The 23,162-nt window shown below is 45.5% G+C and overlaps 1 protein-coding gene across 1 annotated transcript in view; it reads right to left on the minus strand.

Moving 5' to 3' along the window:
• BCR (BCR activator of RhoGEF and GTPase) overlaps positions 1-22,858 on the minus strand; it is a 77,793-nt gene extending 54,935 nt beyond the window's left edge. Inside the window, exons 1-3 of the mRNA XM_029572019.1 lie at positions 21,273-22,858; positions 3,670-3,839; positions 3,066-3,170 (exon numbers count right to left, since the gene is read on the minus strand). Of these exons, the coding sequence (XP_029427879.1) occupies positions 3,066-3,170; positions 3,670-3,839; positions 21,273-22,665 (1,668 nt within the window). The 5' untranslated portion in view covers positions 22,666-22,858. The remainder of the gene's footprint in view (positions 1-3,065; positions 3,171-3,669; positions 3,840-21,272) is intronic.
• Between the last annotated feature and the right edge of the window lie 304 nt (positions 22,859-23,162).

Here is a 23,162-nt window from a genome sequence, read left to right on the forward strand (position 1 = left end):
CCCAGCCCCGTCCACCTCAACCAAACAGGGTAGGGGTTCCTCAAGAGGAAATCCCGATCCCTGGGAGGAAGGCTCAGAACCAATTTCAAAAAACAAAACCCAAAAAAGACAAAGGTACTGGACCAAACTGCAGGTTTAAGCATCAGTCACCACTGCTGGAGACAGAGAAATACTAAGGAACTGCAGGTGGCATCAGGATATATAAAGCAGGGTCAGTTTTACTTTCTCTGTCTCCGCCTGCTGGCATGGATGAATAAACCCAGGAGTCTGGACTGATCCGGTATGTACAGGGAACCCTCAATCTTTCCTTGTAAGCAGGCAAGGGCCGCTACCTGCACTCTAAGAGAATTTAAAGCAAGACCTTTAACTAAACCCTCTTGTAGGAAAGACAAGACTTGAGAAATCGAGGCCTGAACCACATGTATCCCTCGGTCGGTACACCAAGCTTCAAACACTTTCCAGACTCGAACATGAGAGGGAAGTATACTGCCGCCTAGCCTGTAAAAGCGTAGCGATCACTGGCTCTGGATATCCTCCCCACCTTAAATGATGCCTTTCAAAAGCCAAGCCGCTAGACAAAAGCAATCTGCCTGGTCGGAAAATACGGGACCTTGACAGAGAAGATCCGGAAGATGACTCAGGCACAACAGACCATCCACAGCTAGATTGACTAGATCTGCAAAGCATAGTCGACATGGCCATTCTGGAGCCACTAGGATCACCTTCCCAGGGTGCCTCTCTATTTGCGCAATACTTTGCCCACCAGAAGCCATGGTGGAAAAACATACAGCAAGATTTCCCGAGGCCAAGGCACTACTAGAGCGTCGACTCCCTCAGCCCCGTACTTTCTCCTGCGACTGAAGAACTGAGGAGCTTTCGCACTGAGCCAAGGTGCCATCAAATTGACGTGGGGGAAGGCCCCACCTTCTCCGGATGAGCCGCATCGCGGACTCCGCCAACTCCCACTCGCCTGGATCTAAGCTCCAACGACTGAGAAAATCGGCCTAACAAATTGAGAGGGAAGCTTCTCTCCTAGGGCTGAAAGGAGCTGTCCAGCACAAATCAGCCCCTGAACCAAAAGGACAGAAAAAACCCTGAAAGAAAAGGGCTGCAAGCCACACAGCCAGCCTCGTGAGAGGAAGGATCTGGACCAAAGATGTGCACCCACGGAACAAACTGGACCTCAACTGGTCCACCTCGACCGAACAGGGAATGGTTCTCAAAAGAACCAGTCCCCTGGGAGGAAGGCTCGCCCGAAAAATCTATAAAAAAGCAAGGGTAAAGAATGACTGCAGGTTTATGCACCAGCCATCTGCTGGAGGCTGAGAAATATTTAGCTACTGCGGGTGGCACCAGGGCTTTTCAAGCAGTGTCAGCGAGGCTTTTCTCTGTCTCCATCTGCTGGCAGGGATGATTAAACCCAGGAGTCTGGACTGATCAGGGTACATACAGGGAACTCTGAAATCACCTCAGGAATTCTCAACCAGGAGGAACCTTTAGTTATCACCGCAGGAGAGCAGGGCTCAATCTTTCTCCAATTTAAAAGTAGAATGTCTTCTTCTAAAGGGTACAGCGATCCCGATAGGGAAAGCACATCCACATCTGCTAGGAGACAGAGATACTGAAGGGCTTAGGTCACTGCAGGGGACTATCTAAAGTGACGTCAGCTTTGAAACCTGACTCCATCTCCATCTGCTAGCAGGGGAGTATAAGCCCATTGGTCCTGAATCCATCTGGCTACACGCTAGGAAACGGAATTTTAAAAATAAATAAAACTGGCCCGATGACACCAACCTGATCTTATAATGCAGCTGTGCACCCTACTTAGCAACATCCTGCAGATTCTCCACCTGCTATTAAAAGCTGGAGGAAGGAACACAGAAACTGCTTCTCCGGAAAAGCCAGTCTACAGACTATCAGCAGGGATCAGTCTTCATTCTAGTTCTAACATTTTCCTAAACAATATTGTACAAGGGTTATTGACAAAGGTTTGCTTTTTTTTTTTTTTTTTTTAACAGATACCACCAAAATATGCAACAGGATAGACCCTCATGAGGGTGTGGAAAACATGAGGGATCCAGCGAAGCTTGAGAAATGGTCTAGAGTTTGGCAGCTAAAATTTAATGCTAAAAAATGGAGTCATGCATTTGTGTTGCAAAAACCCAAGGGAGCAGCACAGTATAGAGTGTTGAATTTTTCTGTACATAAAACAGGAGATTTGGAGGCAAAATGTATCTGTGATCTCAAGATGGCCAAACAGATATATAAGGTGATGGCAAACACCAGAAGAATACATGTGTGCATAAGGAACAGCCATCAGGAAAAGTCTCTGGAGTACTGTGTACAATTCTGGAGACCACACCTTCAAAAGGATATAAACAGGATGAAGTCGGTCCAGGTGGTGGCTACTAAAATGGTCAGCAGGCTTCATTCTAAAGCATATGGGGGCAGGCTTTGAAGAAAAAAGGGAGATATGAGAGAGCTTAAAATACCTCCAAGGAATAAATGCACAGGAGGTGGACCTCTTAACAGAATAAGGCCTTTGGATGAGGGTAAAAGTAGGTAGATCAAGTCGTAACCTAAGGAAACCTTTCTTTTCAGAAAGGGCAGTGGACACACGGAACAGCCTCCTTGTGGAGATGGTGGAAACAAGGAAAGTATCAGATTTCAAGAAAACAAACATGAGACAAGCAAGGGGGGCTCTCTGAGGGAGCGGAAGGGACTATAAGGCCTAGCAGGAGGTATGGATGGGCCGTATGGTCTGTTTCCATGTAACAGCTGTAAAAGCATGCTGAGATCCAGTACACAGTAGGCTGGAGAGATGCTTCTCTTCATGAGCTGATGACATGCTTAGATAATAATGCAAGACAATTGTGACAAAAGTTCACTTTCTATTACCCCAGCATTATTAAACATATTGCTGAACAGGTATTGGCGCAGTATAGTAACTGCTGTGGGTTGTTTGTGTCGATTTCATATAGTTTTCTTTTTTTAAATGCCATTTTATTAAAAAAAAAAATATGTCCCCTTCCCCAATACCCAACAGCTGGCCAGAACATCCTCACCAGCAGCAGTGCCTCCAGGTGGTTCAGGTACATCTCTTCGCTGGCCAAGATCCCCGATAAGACCCATTTTCGCATCTCCAGACCTTTTTCCAAATCCGGCTCATTCTAGGGTAAGAGAAACAGAACAGCTAAGTAACTGGTCCATGAAAATGTGTCTTCCTTCAACTCCACGCACCCCAACCCCATCACACCCACCCTTCCTCATCGCCATCCTTTGATGGACCAGAATGCACTGAATCGGTTGCCCATGAGATGCAGCTAAAGGACACTTTTAGACTTCTGAGAATGCCAAACATTCTAAGTCTCTCTTGTCCCTTCAGATTCTCTATTCAGGAGGAGAGGACAAGGAGAAATGCCCAGTCCTCAATGCTGGATTATAGATCATCACATGCCACCTCATCAGGGACCGAGAGCCATACACTCATTTCTGAACCATTACAGAAAAAGAAGAGACTTTCTGTCCTACTCAGAGGATGCTGGCCTGGCACAACAAAGTTTGCACCAAGAATGCCAATTTGTCATACAGTGCAGCAGCCTCAGCCCTTCCCCAGCTGACCACCTCCAGGAGTCTCCTCCCCACTAGCTCCCACTACTCTGGACTCACAGTCTTCATGGACTCCAGGGAACCCGAGGACAGAGTATTGCGGCTGCTCCGGCGTGGTGAGGACGCTGGTGAATCATCAATATAAGGCATCAAGTCCTGGTGCCGCCGGTGCTCCTCTCCACGATCCAGATCATAGCTATAGCTGGGTGGCATACCACCAAGCGAGGCATCTGCAAAGAGGAAAAGCCAGGGATAGCAAAGAGCATGCCAACACACAACCAATTGGCAGGAAACACCAAAGCAAAGGCTCTAGGGGAAAAAAAAGAGACAGCATATGTTCATTTCAGGTTACTAGACACAGTCTGTGAAAAGCTGAGGAAATGGGGAGAGAGAAGGACAGACCAGAGGAATATTGCATAAATGCTGGAGAATTGCACAGACAAAGCTTTATATCAATGTACTGCAAGTATGCAAGTGTACAGTCCTCAAACATGGGGCACAGACTGGGGGAGAAGCACCAGCAGGGAACCTTTCGGCCCAGAGACAAGTCAGTCAAGCCCCCTAAGCCATTTCCCTCTGCTATAGGGGTCTGTGACTCTGCTCCAGCTAAAGGGACCCTGCAGAATCCCCTTGCTGCACAGTATATTGTTTCTTTCTAAACTTGACTATTGGGATAAATTAGTAAGAAAAGTAATTTCTTCGTCCCAATTTATGAATTTTCTTATAAAATTTTAGTGATTCATAAACTTGCCGAGCTTCCTTGTTGGCACTCCCAGCATTGTCATTTACCAAGTCTGGTTATGCAAGCTGCACTAGTAAGTGCTCGAAGGGGGTCACTGCCCTTCTTCCATCTCACACTAGCAGGAGAAGTCTCCTTTCATCTGTACCACAAGAGGTGAGGGCAGTTTCCAGAGGCAAAATTTTGTCATTCACTGGAAGGGGGCCATTTTCATCCCCAAACTTCTCATCCTAAGCCTCATTGGAACGATCTATCCCTGTTAAGTAGTTTCCTTAACCAGGTTTAAAGCTCATCCTTTCAGCCTGCCAGACAGGGTTCCTGTACCCAGAACAGACTGATACTCTTTTCTCTGCAGGGAAAAAAAGCAAACAAGGCATACCTACTATTGTTACCACAGAAACAGAATAGTCCAGGCTGTAAAGCAGTGGGATCTTTGTCCCTGTCAGATGCCCCCAAGAGCACATCCAACTTACTCCCACAAAATGCATCTGCAACTCTCGTTCTCTCTTAAACAGCAAGATCGCATCAAACAGCAGCACCAGCTCTAAACCTTGCCAAATATCCTTGAACTGTCACCCCCTCTACGTCCAGCCCTAAGGCATAATTTTACAATTGCCTTTAACATACAAAAACACAAACCGGTATTAAAATAGTACAACAAAATAAGAAAAAAACAAACAAAAATGAATCAATTTCACACACCATCCCAAAAACCTGGAACCTGTATGCAGGTGCAGCAGAAAGACAACTGAGACCTAACAATCAGCTTCTCTCTGAAAAACAATTTACTAAAAAATGCAAAGGCTTTCTGGAAGGATATGAGGGGGCAACTGCAGCTCAAAGGTCCCATCCACCTCGTTTTCAGAGGCAGCAGTGGAGTTAAACAATGCACAGAAAAGAGCAGCTGCAGATAACCTCCACTAACTTTCTACACTCAGCTTTATATTTTGAGTCACAAGGAGCCAATGTAACGGCTTTAATATAAGCAGTCCATAACTACACGGACTGCCACAGTCTGAATTAATTGCAGATATTGGGAACACTAACAAAGACCAAGCAAAAAGAAAATTGGTTCTTACCTGCTAATGTAAAGAAAAGCAAAAGAAAAATGAAACCTATCTGGTTCTCAAAGGAGGTGGCTGACAAAATTAAAGCTAAAAGAACTGCATACAAGAAATACAAAAGATCCCAAAGGAAGGAGCACAAAGAAGAATATTTGTATCAACTGAGGGAGACAAAGAAATTAATCAAGTTGGCAAAAAGTCAAGCAGAAGAGAGGATTGCCAAGGAGATAAAATATGGTGACAAAACATTTTTCAGATACATCAGCGAAAAGAGAAAGGTCCAAAGTGGTATAGTGAAATTGAAAGGTGGAAATGATCAATGTGTGGAGGGAGACGAAGAAATGGCAGAAATATTAAACGAATACTTCAGCTCTGTGTTCACTAAAGAAGACCCTGGAGAAGGACCAACTCTACACAACAAGAAACTGGAGGGAAGCGGAACAGAGGAAAATCCATTTACAGTAGATAATGTATGGGAAGAGCTAAAGAATCTGAAAGTGGACAAAGCCATGGGGCCTGATGGGATTCATCCAAGGATATTGAGGGAGCTCAGAGATGTGCTGGCGGGACCGCTGTGCGACCTGTTCAATAGATCCCTAGAAACGGGAGTGGTGCCGAGTGATTGGAGAAGAGCGGTGGTGGTCCCGCTTCACAAGAGTGGGAACAGAGAGGAGGCTGGTAACTACAGACCGGTTAGCCTCACTTCAGTGGTGGGAAAAGTAATGGAGTCACTGTTGAAAGAGAGAATAGTGAACTATCTACAGTCCAGAGAATTGATGGACCAGAGGCAGCATGGATTCACCAGAGGAAGATCCTGTCAGACAAATCTGATTGACTTTTTTGACTGGGTAACCAAGGAATTGGATAGAGGAAGAGCGCTCGATATCATATACTTGGATTTCAGCAAAGCTTTTGATACGGTTCCGCACAGGAGACTGGTGAATAAAACGAGAAGCTTGGGAGTGAGTGCCGAGGTGGTGACCTGGATTGCAAATTGGTTGACGGACAGAAGACAATGTGTGATGGTAAATGGAACCTTCTCTGAAGAGAGAGCGGTTTTAAGTGGTGTACCGCAAGGATCGGTGTTGGGACCGGTCCTGTTCAATATCTTTGTGAGCGACATTGCGGACGGGATAGAAGGTAAGGTTTGTCTTTTTGCGGATGACACTAAGATCTGCAACAGAGTGGACACGCCGGAAGGAGTGGAGAGAATGAGACGGGATCTAAGGAAACTGGAAGAGTGGTCGAAGATATGGCAGCTGAGATTCAATGCCAAGAAGTGCAAAGTCATGCATATGGGGAGTGGAAATCCAAATGAACTGTATTCAATGGGGGGGGAAAGGCTGATGTGCACGGAGCAGGAGAGGGACCTTGGGGTGATGGTGTCTAATGATCTGAAGTCGGCGAAACAATGCGACAAGGCGATAGCTAAAGCCAGAAGAATGCTGGGCTGCATAGAGAGAGGAATATCGAGTAAGAAAAGGGAAGTGATTATTCCCTTGTACAGGTCCTTGGTGAGGCCTCACCTGGAGTACTGTGTTCAGTTCTGGAGACCGTACCTTCAAAAGACAAAGACAAGATGGAGGCGGTACAGAGAAGGGCGACCAGGAAGGTGGAGGATCTTCATCGGATGACGTACGAGGAGAGATTGAAGAATCTAAATATGTACACCCTGGAGGAAAGGAGGAGCAGAGGTGATATGATACAGACTTTCAGATACTTGAAAGGTGTTAATGATCAAAAGACAACGACAAACCTTTTCCTAAGGAAAAAAATCAGCAGAACCAGGGGTCACGATTTGAAGCTCCAGGGAGGAAGATTCAGAACCAATGTCAGGAAGTATTTCTTCACGGAGAGGGTGGTGGATGCCTGGAATGCCCTTCCGGAGGATGTGGTGAAGACCAGAACTGTGAAGGACTTCAAAGGGGCGTGGGATAAACACTGTGGATCCATAAAGTCAAGAGGCTGCCAATGAAGAGTGGGTGACTCGCCAGAATGATGGCTACTGCCTGGAGTCAATACCCTTATTAAATAAACATACACAGGCGTGACTCCAACATCGCTCTAAGCTTCAACAGCAAGAGGAAATGTGGAAAAAAGGATTCACACTCACAAAGAGGGGAGTAGCTGGCTTGTTACGGCGGTTACTACCCCAAATCAAATAAGCCTGATACTTCACTTTCAATGCATATACAGCATAGTTCTCTGATTCAACGGCAGGGGAGAAGACTTACACTTTCAATGCATATACAGCATAGTTCTCTGATTCAACGGCAGGGGAGAAGAAAAGAGGGTTCGCACTCACAAAGCGGGGAGTAGCTGGCTTGTTACGGCGGTTACTACCCCAAACCAAATGGGCCTGATACTTCACTTTCGATGCACATCCAGCATGGCTCTCTGCTTCAACGGCATGGGAGAAGACTTATACGTCACGCATATCCAGCATAGCTCCCTGCTTCAATGGCAGGGGAGAAGAAAAACAACCAATAAGGGCTAATAACATAGTCTGGGTAAAACAAATAAGCATGGGTGCAGCTTGCTTATTGCGGCGGCTACTACCCCAAACTAATCAATCTAGATATTTCACTTGGATGCAGCTCCATCACTGCTCTCTACATTAAAGGTGGGGATGGAAGGGAAATAGAACCAAGAGCTAAGAGAAACAGATAAGTATGAGAGGAAATATGTGTGAAGCTTGCTGGGCAGACTAGATGGGCCATTTGGTCTTCTTCTGCCGTCATTTCTATGTTTCTATGTTTCTAATGTTTGGTCCTGAAGTACCCCAGATCAGTCCAGACAAGTGGATTTTGCATTCCTACCAGAAGATGGAGGCAAAGAACCAAAGAGTTTGAGGCACTGCTACATAACCTAGAGTGCCACCTGCAGTCCCTCAGTATTGAACTGTACTCAAGCCAAATTAGAGATCAACCACACCCACTATTGTGTACGTAAGGGGTAAAAACAAACCAAACAATAGGAACGCCCTGAACATTGTATAACCACTAGCAGTCCAAGGCTCCTTTTCTGAAGGCTCTGAATATGTACAACCTGACAGTTCTTCCCAGAAAGCAAGACATAAGTGGAACTCGCCTGTAAAGGTCTTGAGCAAAAAAAAATATATACAGGGAACCATCTCTGGACTAATCTGTGGTACTTCAGGAACGAAAATTAGCAGGTAAGAACCAATTTTCCTTTCCTGTTCATACCCCAGAACAGTCCAGACAAATGGGATGTACCAAAGCAACCCTACACTGAGCAGGTCCACAAAAGACCACCCACGCAACACACTCTCGCCAAAGGATGCTTCATCCGGAGCCTGAACATCCAACCAGTAATGGCGAGAAAAAGTATTGAAAGATGACCCATTGTTGATCTACAAATCTCCTGCAGTGAAACCAACTGCCACTCAGCCCAAGAAGCTGCTTGTGCCCTAGTAGAGTGTGCATGCAATCCATCTGGAATACTCTTTCCTTTGCAAATATAGCCGAGACAATTGCTTCCTTCAGACAACAAGCTATCATGCCCTTGGAGGCTTTGCAACCCTTTCTTACCCCTCCAAAAATCACAAACAAACAAATGACCCAGCCATCAAAAACTGTTTGTGACTTTTAAATAATGCAACAGAACCCGAACATCCAAAAGATTGAGCTCCCTGGACTCGGACAACTCATCCAACCAATTCGGGAAAGCAGACAGTTCCACTGTCTGATTCAGTTGGAAAGCAGAAACCACTTTAGTTAAGAATAAGGGAACCATACACAACGAAACCCCCTCATTTGAGATTCTTAGATCCCTACAGGATAAAGCCTGCAGTTCCAAAATTCTTCGAGCTGAATAAATCGCCACCAGAAAGACTACTTTCAGAGTGAGGTCCTTCAACGAGGCTTTCCTCAACGGCTCAAATGGAGGCCCACAAAGCATCTGTAATACTAAGTTCAAACTCCACACTAGGCAATACCTACGCACCAGAGGAACCTCACCACATCCGGATGAGAGGCAAACGACCTTCCTTGAAAACTTGCCTCAGACAACCCAAGACTGCCACATGAACCCGCAGCAAATTTAAGCCAAACCCTTGGAAAGGCCATGCTGCAGATAGACAAACACCTGTGGAGTATCCACCCGCAATGGTGCAATGCCTTCCTCTACAAACCAACTGTCAAAAACTCTCCACACCTGGACATACACCAAAGACAGGGCTGGCCGCCTAGCCTGAAGCAAAGAGGAAAATCACTGGTTCCGAATAGCTTTTCAACCACAAACATCTCCTCTCAAAAGCCAAGCCATGAGACAGAAGTGATCCACCCGATCTGAGAAAATACCATATGGCTCATCTATAGGGACTATTAAGACAAATCTAAGGGGCCAATCCACTGCGAGCTGAACTAGATCCGTGAACCATGGACAATGCGGCCACTCTGGCGTGACCTAGCACCACTCGACCCGGATGCTTCTCAATGCATCGTAACACCCAGCCTATGAAAGGCCACGGCAGGAACACATACAGAAGAATCAGAATGTCTATGCCCTCGGATCTGATCTCCTGCCTGCGACTGAACGCCATTAGATCCAGACGTGGATTGCCCCACCAGGACTGAATAAGATCAAAGGGTTCTACCAACAGCTCCCATTCTCCCGGGGCCAACTTATCAGCTGAGATAGTCCGCCTGCACACTGTCTACTTCCAACATATGAGAAACGGCTATTCCCTTCAAATGGAGCTCCACCCAGACAAACAGCTCCTGAGCCTCCTAAGCCACTGCAAGACTCCTTGTTCCTGCCTGCCAATTGATATATGCCACAGTAGTGGCACTGTTTGAAAACACTCTGACCATCTGATCTTGGATCAACGGGAGGAACTCCACCAGCGCTCTGCATACCGTTCTAGTCGCCAACCGGTTGATCACGTCCATTGATGACCACAGACTTTGCGCTGACCGCCCCAGGCAGATTGCTCCCCAGCCCTTGAGGCTGGCATCTGTGGTCATCACCACCCAGCTCAGGATCTCCAAATTTGGCCGAAACAGCCACAAGAAACTAGACCTGGAGGCTCCCATTAGCAGCAACTGTCGATATAACTCCTCTGATAACTGATTCCAACACAAGAGCAGCACCTCCCTGAAGAATCCTCTCGGAGGTGAGGAAAACTGTCCCAACGCGGGTATTCCAGCATCTGGTGGGGCACAAGTAGTTCTTTACCCAATTGATGTCTGCAACTGATCCAGCATCCTCACCACCAACTGTTGACAGTCTTCCGATTTTCCTCGAATCAACCAGTCATCCAGATAAGGATGAACTAAGATCTCCTCCCTGCAGAGAGCTGCTGCTACCACTACCATCACTTTCGTGAACGTGCATGGCACTGTTGGCAAGACCAAACAGGAGGGCCCAAAACTGGAAATGCTGTCCCACGACCATGAAACGCAGGAAATACCGATTCTCCACTCGATGGGAACATGAAGATATGCCTCCATCAAGTCCAGCGATGCTAGAAATTCTCCTTGATAAGGGTAGATCCAAGACAGCCGATCGATAAGCACTGTACGCCGTCTGCTCTCTCGGGTATTCTTCAAAATTTGTTTCTTGCTGGTTTTTTTTTTAGCCTGTAATGGGTAGAAAGTGGAAACCCAGGACAGGGCCTTACCCTGCAGTCCCTCCAGTGACTCCTTTCTCCGGCCCGATGGATGCCCACGTCTTGCACAGCAGCCCGGCATCGGGGACTCAGCCATTGGAGAGAGGAGAGGAATTTGAGCTCTCCTCTCTTCCGGGCTCTCTGTCACCTCTTAGCCCAGTTGAGGGAACTCCACCGGGTAATCCAGCAGCTGCTAGAGGTGCCCTAAAGTCGGGGGAGACGCTGCCAGACCAGAGTGCCGGCAAGTCAAGCCCAGCAGGGAGTGACAGGGCGGCGGCAGCAGCAGCTGAGAGCTCAGAATTCCATCAAGGACAGCCTGGATTAGGAAGAGATGTAATGCCAGGAGGTTTTGGGGGCAACGCTACTGAGTCTACCCCTTTGAGATTACCTATTTTGATGCCTGCTGTTCAAAGACCTACAGTTTTCTCCATTGAGACCATCTGGGATGCTGCCATAGATCTGCGAAGTTCAATTTCACAACAATTATCACCAGTCATAGTAAAACGCAAAGAGTTGGAAGAAAACGTTATGGCTCTTTCCAACACAACAGCTTTGATTAAAGAAAGGGGTAATATGGCCCTGAAAACTGAAAATTTGGAAAATGCTATCAAGAATAGGAATTTAAGATTTATAAATCTCTCTCAAGTACCCCTAACTCCTCCTAGGGAAATGTTTAGGAGGTATTTAATGGAGATTCTCCAGATCCCTGAAAATGCAATTCCATCAGTGTTAAGATATTTTATTTGCCGAAGTTTAGATTGGAAGTACATGGAGAGGGAGCAGTACCCGTTAATTCCTGTTGGAGAATCAAGTGTGAATATTTCAGCTGTGTTGGAGACGTCTGATTTAGAATTAGCTGTTCCAGCTACACTTATTGTGACTAGCACTTGAACCAGAAAGATTGGTTAATGAAACTGTTTTCGACATAGGACAGAGTCTTTTCTTCAATGTAAAATTAGAGTCTTTCCTGATGTCTCAAGGAAGACTCGAGAAAGGAGAAAATCCTGTTACAACCGCAGGTTTTGCAAATTGGAGGTGTTTTCTTTCTAAAGTTTCCATGCAAGTGCATGATAAAGTATCAAAATAATTCATATATATTCTATTCTACGATCCCCCACAGTTAACTCAATTTCTTATAGGGAAGACTCCTGTGTTGCCAACAACTCCCAGCTCTAATACATTGTAGTTCCCTATAGATAAAGTATGGCTGCTGTTTGTCCATTGATATTTTTCTTTGATGAATTACTTTGGGTTGGGGATGGATCTGCTCCCATAATGAGGACTTATATTCAGAAAAGAGAAATGTTTATTTTCTTGATGTATGTTTCCATTATTTGCTTTAACCCTCTTCTGATATTTTTGATCAAGATTTAATCTTGCCTATCTGGAAAACACAAATAAAAAAAAAATTGAAATTCTCCTTGATGAACCACTGCTATAACTGTCCGCAATGTTTCCCTTCAGAAATGGGCCACTCGCGGCGGTAAATTCACCTTCTGCAAATAGTTAATAGGGCAAAAGGACCCCCTTTCTTTGTATGACAAAATAAACTGAGTACCGACCACAGCCTTGCTCCGCTGCCGCCACCGGAATTATCTCACCCAGACCCTGAACGCACTCCAAAGTAACTCGAACTGCTTTCTGTCTTCCTCCCGACCAGCAGCGAGAGATCATGAATACCTCCCTGATGGGCTGAGAAAATTCTAAAGCGTAGCCATCTTTTATTACCTCTAGGACCCATTGATCAGAGGTAATCCTGGTCCACACTTCACAGAAAAGCAAGACAGCTCCCCACCACTACATTGAGAGAGTGGACCCTGCTTTTTTTTTGTAAAACTCTAAAAGAGGCAGGAACAGCCCAGCCAACAAGGAAACCACAGCATAAAGACAAACAAACCCCCCCCCCAAAGAATCTTTCCTGCTGCTGGAATCTGGGAAGAAGCCTTCAGGGATACAGAAGGAACCAGGACCCCTGGCTGTGCTGCAGGTCAAGCTGCTCAGGGATTTCCAACCCCCTGCTTGCCTGGCTCAATCTGAAGGATAGCCCACAAAGGAACCTAACACCTCAGAGTGTGTCTCCTCTCTAACCTTTATTAATTTTTTTAATTCCAGACTGCACCTCTACCGTCTGCTGGAGACTGAGAAATACTGAGGGACTGTAGGTAGCACTTGTGTAGCAGTGCCTCAAACTCTTTGGTTCTCTGCCTCCATCTGCTGGTAGGGATGCAAAACCCACTTGTCTGGACTGATCTGGGGTACAAACAGGAAAGACTATTATAATAGTTAACATGCATAAGAACCAAATGCCTGGACCAATGTCCTTGGCTGGTTTAGGATGAATTTCAGAGTTTGACAAATAAAATGCAAAAGCAAAAGGTGCGATCAACAAACATGAATGTGCTCATGTAGATAGAAATTTATCTTTATTTAAAATGTATTAATCACTTACGTGTAAGCATTAAGCAATGTACAATAAAACACGCAAAGTAGGGGTTAGCTTGCTGTCAAATCTAATGTCCATGCTAGCTGGAAGGTCTAGCCATCCCAGGTTTAATCATTCCATTTTGTTAACAGAATCATTCCTTTTGACCCATTAAACTTGTTTTACTGCAGCATGCTCCTTAGAAGTCTGGCATTAATCACCAAGAGGCAATTACTTACATTTTGCAAGGCTGATAGGTGACTGGCACTTAATGGCAGATATACTTGCAAAGAGTCTGCATAACAGAAATATTTTTATGTTAAAACTCATAATATGGCTTGATAAAGTAAGAAATAGAATGAACAAAGAGGGCAATAACACATGCCCTTGGCTGCAGAGGAGTAACAATCTCCTAACCGTCTGAATATGATTTTCCCAAAAAAAAAAAAAAAAAAAAGACAACCAGCAAACCAGTCTAGGACATTGCCATCGCTCATAACTAGTTCAACAAGATGACATGATCGAACATATCAAATGCCGATGCAAGATCCAATAAGACCAGTGGGCGATAACCCGATTCCATTCCCCCACCTGAAGTAGAAGGTGGCAGAAAGACCGTGCTCTGCCACAAATTCAAGGAGTTGGATAGAAAATGTACCCCCATCTAATCTTATTTTGTAGACTATGATATTTTCCTCCAGGCTCTCTAATTTTCTGGTTAATCTTTTTGAGTCTCTAAAGAACACCAGGATGCATGTTTAAGAGACACTACATGTGCAACAGAGTTTCTTAACTCATGATTCCAAACTACAGTCATATCAATAACTGACAAACCTTCACAGAGACTTCTAATTTACACAGATCACCCTTAATATTATCCAGACTCGGAGTCTTACTTGAACATAAATATTTAACTACACTGGACAGCATATGACTAAAACCAAGTAGGAACAATTCAAATCCCAGCACAACAATCACTCTTAGGAACTGAAAAGAAATGAGTCTGATTTATTTGCACTGCCTCTAAAACAAACAAACAAAATCAAGGATATGCAACACCTGATGGGTGGGAAAAGATACAAATTTTTTGTGGAGGGGGGGCCGGTCTAGGTTACCTCTTCAATGGTTACAGAATTCTTGGGGACAGGGGGGTCTGGGGGTCCCCAGCTTGGCCACCTATAATCTTGCTTGCAATTTGCGGCTTCTCCGCAATTGGTTACAGGGTTCCTCGCATTATACCCCTCTCTCAGTTGAGCGTACTCTTTTATACCCGTTGGCCCCCTCATTTGCCCTACAATGCAAAGCGAGTAGTCTGCCTAAGTTTATACTCCATTCCGCGCTCACCCGGCCTCTTAGACATTCCTGGCAGCGTCTAACTAGACTTTTACGCACCCCCCATATATGTGCTTATTTTTTACCTATTCGGGGGAATGTTGATTTCCTACCAGGCATTCAATCAGCTTCCTTTCGGGTCTGGGAGGCTAGGGGAGCACAATATTTAGGTCATATGTGGACCACAGAGGGGGTGTTACTGAACTTCAGTGACTTCCAAAAACTCTATCGTTTAGATTCCAAGCATACGTTTCCATATTTGCAGGTTCAGCATTACCTCAAGTCACTATCTCCGGAGACAAAGGAGCTCACGGGGTATCGCGCCTTGGATAGGGTGTTCCATTTTGGGGCAGACAGGGCCCCGTCTTTGTCCCAATACTACAGAACGCTACAAACATATACCCAAGTAGAGGTTTGCTCCTTTCTTGTTGTACGTTGGAACAAAGATGGTGATTTTCTCCTCACCGGTTTTATTTTGAAGGTCTGTTTTAGGCGTTTAGCCAGGATTTCTACCAACATATACTATCGGGAAATGCAATACAAATTTCTAACCCGGGCGTTTATCTCCCCCCAGCGCGCACATCAATTGTCTGTGGCCACTACGCCATTTTGTGTCCGCTGCCCCGGTACGGTGGGAACCCTATCTCATATGTTTTGGACATGTCCTGGCATATTACGCTTCTGGCGTAAGATAGCGGACTATTTAATAGACTTGATTAATGTGGTATTGCCCTTTTCCCCCTTATGGTTTTTATTCGGGTGCATTTCCCCGATTCGTGTTAGAGATCCTGGCTCTCGCCTGCTACTTCAGAAAGCGAGTCTGGTGGGAAAGAAAACGATTCTCCTTCTGTGGAAGACTTCGGATGTTCCCTCTTTTTGGACTTGGAGAAATCAGCTACACACCATGATGACTATGGAAAGCATGGTGGCACGTGGCTCCCCGACTCGACGACAACACTTTGCTTCCATCTGGGGTCCGTATCTTCAGACATTGCCACCTCGAGCGAGGAGTTTGGTTTTGAATGACTGATTGCTTCCGGGTGGCTGCTTGTTGACTCTTCCCTGTGGTGCCCTCGTCTGAATACTTGTTTTTGTGACTCTCCAGAGCTTTACTATCTGTGGGGGGGGGGGAGGGATGGACTTGGGATATTGTTGGGTTTATTTGTTGGGGGAGAGATATGAACACACTCTCCCTTGTAAGGTTTAATTCTGTTGGTTATCCAAAACCCAATAAAAATGTTTGAACAAAAAAAAAGATACAAATTGAGAAGGCCCAACATTTGCACTACATCCTTATCTATTAGAGATGCGCAGTTCCTCCATTTGTTTTTGAGGGGTTTGTGTGGGTAATTTGGATTTTATATATGTAACATGACATTTACATGCATAAACTTCTAAACACGGGTATTTCGAAACAAAGTTTAGTTTGAACTAAAAATGAATCAAATGAAATTCTCACATGCACATCCCTGAGTATTACAATTACCCACCGCAATTACCTTTTTAAAAATTGACAGAAGTATCAGCCATCAGACTCTACAGTTCTGACATTCAAGCCCCTGAACTATGGGGCACATGACTAGCAAGAGCCCTTTTGTTTTCCCCATTTAAATGAATAAATAAGCAAACTCTCCAATCCTCACTCTTGCCTCAATGAAATCAAATCTCTATAAAATAAAATTTTAAATAGATCGTTTTGATTAAAAAAAATTAATTTCCTCCCCTCCAGTCCAAATAGTACAGCATATAATTACTAGATAAAAATAATCTTAAGGCACTATGCCCACCATTCCTCCCCTTTTGTCCAGGCGTGGTTTGTGCAAAAAAAAAACAAACCAAAAAAACACCGCAACCATGGAAGAGGGGGAGAGGGTGTCCCTCTCCGTCCTTAGACCACATTTCCATTAAACTCATTATCTCACCATCATAGGAAAGCAAATGCCCTTTTCCCCTGGCTGAAAAAACATGCACTAATCTCATCCTGTTGCTTTTGACTAGCTATGACTGCTGTACAGTCAGGTGAACTCCAGCAACAGATCACTAGAACAAGGATTTGAGCACAGAAATTCCACACAACACAGGCACACACCACACAACTTCCTGTTTTGAAGTGAGAAAACAGTATGTAAGGGACAAATTTCCCTAGGGGCCAATGACAGGATGCACTCACAGCAGACTCTGAAACAGGAAGGGAGGGCACCCTGTACCCTGCAGGCAGTGCTTATGTTATTCAGGGGAAAGAACAAACTGATAAGACTACAAAGCTCTTTGCCATCACATCTACCCCTCACCCTTACACTGCCCAAAGCTTCCCCCTCTCCAAGCCCCTCATTACATCTACAGCCCCTGAAACACTGCAGAAGCCCTGGGTAATCAGACACAGCCAGGCTTTATGACGAGACCTCAGCATTTATGGCTCATGGGTAGGGATCTTCATTTCCCGTTTTTATTTTATTTTTCCTGGGGATATGAATGTGATAAAATTAATGGAAAAATGACTTCACCTTGATTTTTTTTTCTATGTATAACAAAGCAATTTTTTCCACTGATTTTCTTTTTTGGTCATCACCACAATGAAATTCCCAGGCAAAATAAAATAAAAACTGAAAACAAAGGTTCCCTCTCATGGGATATCTCCACCCTCTGATTAAGGGGGGAGGGGGCAGACAGTTCAAGACAGAGCAAGCGAGGAAAGCATGAAAGGAGATTCTGACTATTTTACAATAAAAGAAGCAGCACTCTGAAAGGGATCAGTCCAGGTGCTATTCCATGACTCCTGCTCTTTTAGTCACACTGAAAGGACATCAGGGAGGTAAAGAACAGAGATTTCATTTTCAAACCTACAGATTTCTTTGAAAAAGTAACAGCAGACACAGATGTAAATGTCCAGGTACTCTGTTAGGTGCAGCAAGTTTCAGAACAGAACCATGCACATTTTAGTAGAACCAACCTGCGGTGCTTCCATGAAGAGACCCAATCTCTAGTCAAATGAGCCCTCAACCCATCTGGAACTCACAACCCCTTCTCTACATAGGCAGAGATGATCATTTCCCTACTCCAGCTGGTGATGGAGGCCTTGAATATCACTCCCCCACACCCTTTTCACAGCTGACTGAAAAGAGCAACCTGGACTTTCATAAGATACTAGTGACCTTAAAAAAATAAATAAATACCCCACCACCCTGCAAACACCTAAGCAGTGGAGATCTTTATTTAAATCAACACAAGGTCCAAGGTCCTGAACATTAGTAATGATTTGGTTAAGATGAAAGAGTGAAACCACCTTGGGCAGAAACAATGAAACCAGAGAGATTGTGATCTTTTCCTTAGAGAAAAATAAAGTCCCAGGGATCCTAAGCAAGAACTCAAAGATCCTTCTTGTGGAACAGATGGCCACCAGAAATGCTGTCTTGAAGGACAAATCTTTCAAAGCTATCCATAAAGGTTCATTGGAGTGGCACTAACATAGCCCCAAGAACCAAGCTGAGGTCTCACAGAAATACCAGTGGCTACGGTGGAAACCAAATATGCTTCACACCCCTAAAGAACCAAACCACATCCAGATAAGAAGCTAAGGCCAACCTTGCACTTGACCTCTGACATATTAACACCGCCACACTCAGAAAATTAAAGGCCAAGCCCTTATCCAGACCTTCCTGGAGCATGGCCAAGACTGCTGATATCTGTGCCTTGAATAGAGAGATACTGTAATCCTGGCACCAAGCACTAGAAAGTCTCCACATTAACAGGCCAGGGAAGTGGAGCTCTTTCAAGCTTTCAACACTATTACCACTCTGGAATAACCTCTCTTTCATTCAGTTTTGCCCTCTCAAGAGCCAGAGGTCATTCATAGGAATCTGACATTGGATTAGGCAAGCTCCTGAATGGAGGGAACCTAAGAGGCTTCCCCACAGAGATCATGAACCAGGCAAGGTGATGGTTTAAAGAATCTAGCTAGTACTGCTATTCTCAAGCTTGCAAGCCAGCCTACACTTTACTACCCATATCACACACAGGTCCCTAGCCAATATTGGGAGATCATATGCAGGGAGTAATCTCCACACCTTGAACCAGCCATATAAAATCCACCCTGCCAGGAATCCCACAGAAGGAAGCCACCTAACACTCAGAAATGTAATGCACTGTAATCTGGGTAATACATGCAACTGGCAAAGTGCACAAAGGATGCTAATGATTCCTTAGAATCAGATCAGGATGGAAGGCTATCACAATAGAAACAGAATTAATATCCCCAGATAATGCTGCTTCTGGGGAGCTTACCAGTCAGCACACACAACATGCAGCCTCTTGTTCCTTCCTTCATGCAGCCTTAACCTCAATTAACAAGTCTTCAGCACCCTCTCGTGCTGCATATGCAAGCACGAGAGGGTGCTGGGCTCCTGACCCCAAAACCTCCAATGAATTTGCTACACAGCCTTTAGCATAGGGCTTCCTAAATTGAGTATCGGAACCCTAAATGGAATCAAATGCTCAGCTGGAGTCATAAGTGACTCAAAAAGCAGCACTCTTCAGGAACCACCAGCAGCAGTAGAATTAGTAGTGGAAGTCAGCCTGGGGCTTGAAAGCCAGCACGTGCTCACAGGCCCTGCAGTGGCCCCACTCTCACATGAGTTTCTGTGGTAAGACGAAGTCCTGCATAAGGAGAGACTGGTGCCATTGCAGAACTTATGAGCGTGCACTGGTTCACTCAGTACATAGTTAAGCTCTGGAATTCATTGCCAGAGGATGTGGTTACAGCAGATAGTGTAAATGAGTTTTAAAAAAAGGTTTGGATAAGTTCCTTGAGGAAAAATCCATAAACTGCTATTACGGTAATTAATAAGCAATAGTAGCTTGTGATTTATCTAATGTTTAGATACTTGACAGGTATTTGTGACCTGGATTGGCCACTGTTAGAAACAGGATACTGGGCTTGATGGACCCTTGGTCTGACCCAATAAGGCATATCTTATGCTCTTATGTTCAGTTTGGGAGTTACAAGAAGGGCTTGAGGTTAAGAGGAGATCAGCTGAAGGGTTGAAAGGGTAGTATGAGGAGATGGAGGCTGCAAGAGGAGGGGGGGGGGGGGGAGTCAGCTCATAGGAAGGAGATTGAGATCCGGCAATGAATGGAGTGGATGTGAGGAAGGTGAAAGTAAAGTACCTGCAAGGGAGCCACTCCCCTATTAATTTGTTTGTCAACAGAATTTTCAAGTGCTAAAATGGGGTCCCATTGGCTAAAAGTTTGGGAAGCCCTGCTTTAGCAGATACAAAGGTAGATCACATTCCCTCCTACATCTTTCTTTTTGGTTATGCACCAACCAAATCAGGACAGATTGTGAATCTCTGGTACTAAACACAGTCATTGGCAGGTAAGTCAGCCTCCATCAATAGCAAGGAGCAGAGAGCACAAGGAGGTACCAAACCCAGCACTCATTTCCTCAATACAGGAAGGCCATCTTTCTGAAGGTAAATGACATGCTAATTGCAAGAGTGAAAGCTCTCTTTTCAAACTATTTAAAAAATACAAATCTCAAGCTAAAAAACTGGAATTGAGCATTGCTGCCTTCTTTGTAGATCAAGAAACCCTAATGGCTGAGAACTTGTGACTCTTCAGATAATCTGACCTACAGAAGGCCTCTGAGGACACTGTTCTCAATACTAGCAGAATAAAAACATTTTAAGTAAATAATAATTCTCTCAATACTGTATGAGAACAGTCAAGCCCAATTCTAGCTCCACTTCAAAAATGTAAAGAGAAGGAAAGCAAGGAAGGTCACAGCATTTCACCAAACCCATCCTCACTGGCGCTTAATATTATGCAGAGTCTTTTCACATCTCACAAGGCACTTGATACATTAAAATATAAACTATGCTCTACATATAAACCACAGAGCAACATTATTGCATATTGATAGGCCATCTTCTTCCTAAAGATGGGAGAAAAAACAAACTTTCAGCAGCTTAATTCAGAAACTCTCTCAATGTTAGACTGCAGATCCCAGTGCAAGGGCATTTGCCCCAGAAGAAATTTGAGGAAGGAGGCTGTGTCCCACACAGACCCAAGCTCTCCAGAAGCAGGAGGTAATATTCAACCAAAACCTCACCAGGAGAAAGCGAGCCACCTGCAACCAAAATAAATCAGAGCTCTCTACAGTCTCTGAGCACTTGAATTTTGTCAGGGTAACAGATGCTATGACTTACCCTTTTCTCTGGGTGACAGACAAGAAGTTGTCAATTCCCAATTACATTCTCTCTGAGACAGTGGAGGGGGTTATTCCCCAAGTTCTCCACAATGAAAATATTCAGATAAACAGCTACATTGCTGAGGGAATTCTTCCTCAGCCTTCTTTAAAACTTGAAGCAGTTGATTATAATCAACATCTAATTCATCTGCATGCCCCCCCCTATGATTAGAGTCCAAATATCCTTTCCTACTTGACCATCAGCAACTAAGATACTAGCTACTGCTCACCTGTATCTCCATGGAAGCAGCTATCCTGAGTACCTTTTACAGAAGATGCAACATCCCCATCATTCGGCCAAATCAGCCCTGCTCTCCGAATCCCTGTAATGGGAGTGTCAGAAACCATTATGTGCTGCTTGTGATGTTTTTCAGACTGGGGAGTCGGTGGACTACTGCTGTCTAAGGACTGCTGGGAATTTTCAGATGGAGATCTGCTTTTTTCCCTGTACATGTGATACATGACAGGAGTAGGGGAAATATGACTGGACTGGCCAGAGGAGAAGTCTTCCTCACTAGAGGTGAGATTTTCATTGGAACTACAATCTGGAGTGTAACCTCCACCAACGTCCTCAAAACTCCCTGGTGAATATGATCTCCTGGGCCAGGTCAAGTGCTTCTCCTGATCAGAAGAGCTCTGTGGTGGTAGAGCAGGCACTTTCCCTTCTCGCTCTTCCATCATCCCACCAACGTAGATACTTTGATAAGGTTGATACTCCACAGGTTGCCATTGGGACCGAACTCCACCATTGGCATTGACCAAGTTGTCTTTTAGAAACCTGGGGTTCAGTTCAGCATCTTCATACTCCCCATCATACCCACAGTTGCTGTCCAATGAATGGCCCCCATAAGAAGCTTTCTGATAATCGCCCATCCCTGGACTGCAGGGTAGAGTGTGTGCACCCTTTCTATGCTCTAGTTGCATGGCTTGAGTGCCCAGTGTACTGATCTTATCTGAAACATCTCGGTCGTTGACCTTCACTAGACCTCTCTCATGGTGGTATTCCATGTTTACATAGAACGGTTTCTCAGCAACTAGCTTCCCATCTCCAGTTGAATGGGAATTGGCCCTTTTAATCCTCTCAAAATTGCACCTCAAGGCCGCCACATTGCCACTGCCCACATCCTTCCCCACAGTGTCAAAGGACCCCTCTGACTTTTGGGCAGAAGCAATCTTGGGTCTGGAGGCGGATCTACCCTCTGCAGCACCCGAAAGCTTCAGTTTCTCATCGCCGTCCCTCCCGGCACTCTCGGGGGGCGATGGCTCCTCTTTGCCGTCACTTTGTGCAGATAATTTTCTCCGGGACGGTAGCCGGGGTTTCAACGGCTCCTCCCCGGGGCTCTTCTCGGTTTCCTGCTCTGAGCCTCCCTCGGGTGGCTGGGACACCCGTTGAAAGCCCCAGCGCTGTCGGTCGTAACTCTTCTTCTCCTTGGCCAACAGGGTCTGCAGGTAAATCATGCGGAAGCGCTCTTTGTTCACCTCCAACTCCAGTCTCCGGATAGAGACTTTGCACGTCTCCAGCTCCTGCTCGATGTCCCCCACCGACTTCAGCTCCATCCGAGGAGGCTCAGAGTCTGGGAACTGGGCTTTCCAGGCCTCGACAAAGCCCACCGGGTCCACCATGGCCACAGCGGAGAAACGAGCCGGCTCGTCACACGTGCAGAGAGCGGGAGCCCGAGGAGAGGGAGCGCGGCAGCTCCATCCCGAAAAAACAGAAGGGACCGGGAGGTGCCACCGCCGCTCGCCTTATTGTGTAGCACAGGAAGAAGCTCCTCCCGCTCGGCCCAACATGCTTTGCGACAAAGGAAGCGCTTCCGGTAGCCCCTCCTTCCGCTCCCCGCTGGGCATCAAGGCATCAAGGCACAAGGAATCCCGCCCCCAGGAGTTTACGTGACTAGGGCGACGCCATCACTCCAGGGCTTGTAGAGGCGGGGTCTAATCTTTCCCATCCAGAGACTGAGCGGGGGGGTCTCCGTGCAACTCTTTGTAAGGGATAGGGGGGGCTTAGATGTTGGTATCTCCCCGTTCTGAATCTGTGGTCTGAGCCAAACCACCAAAAGAAACAGTTTCTAGGTCCCTTTAACTAAATGTTATGTATGTAGTAATTGACATTGGATAAT

This window comes from Rhinatrema bivittatum, chromosome 11 (genome assembly GCF_901001135.1).
Source record: "Rhinatrema bivittatum chromosome 11, aRhiBiv1.1, whole genome shotgun sequence".
In the NCBI taxonomy this organism is placed as follows: domain Eukaryota; kingdom Metazoa; phylum Chordata; class Amphibia; order Gymnophiona; family Rhinatrematidae; genus Rhinatrema; species Rhinatrema bivittatum.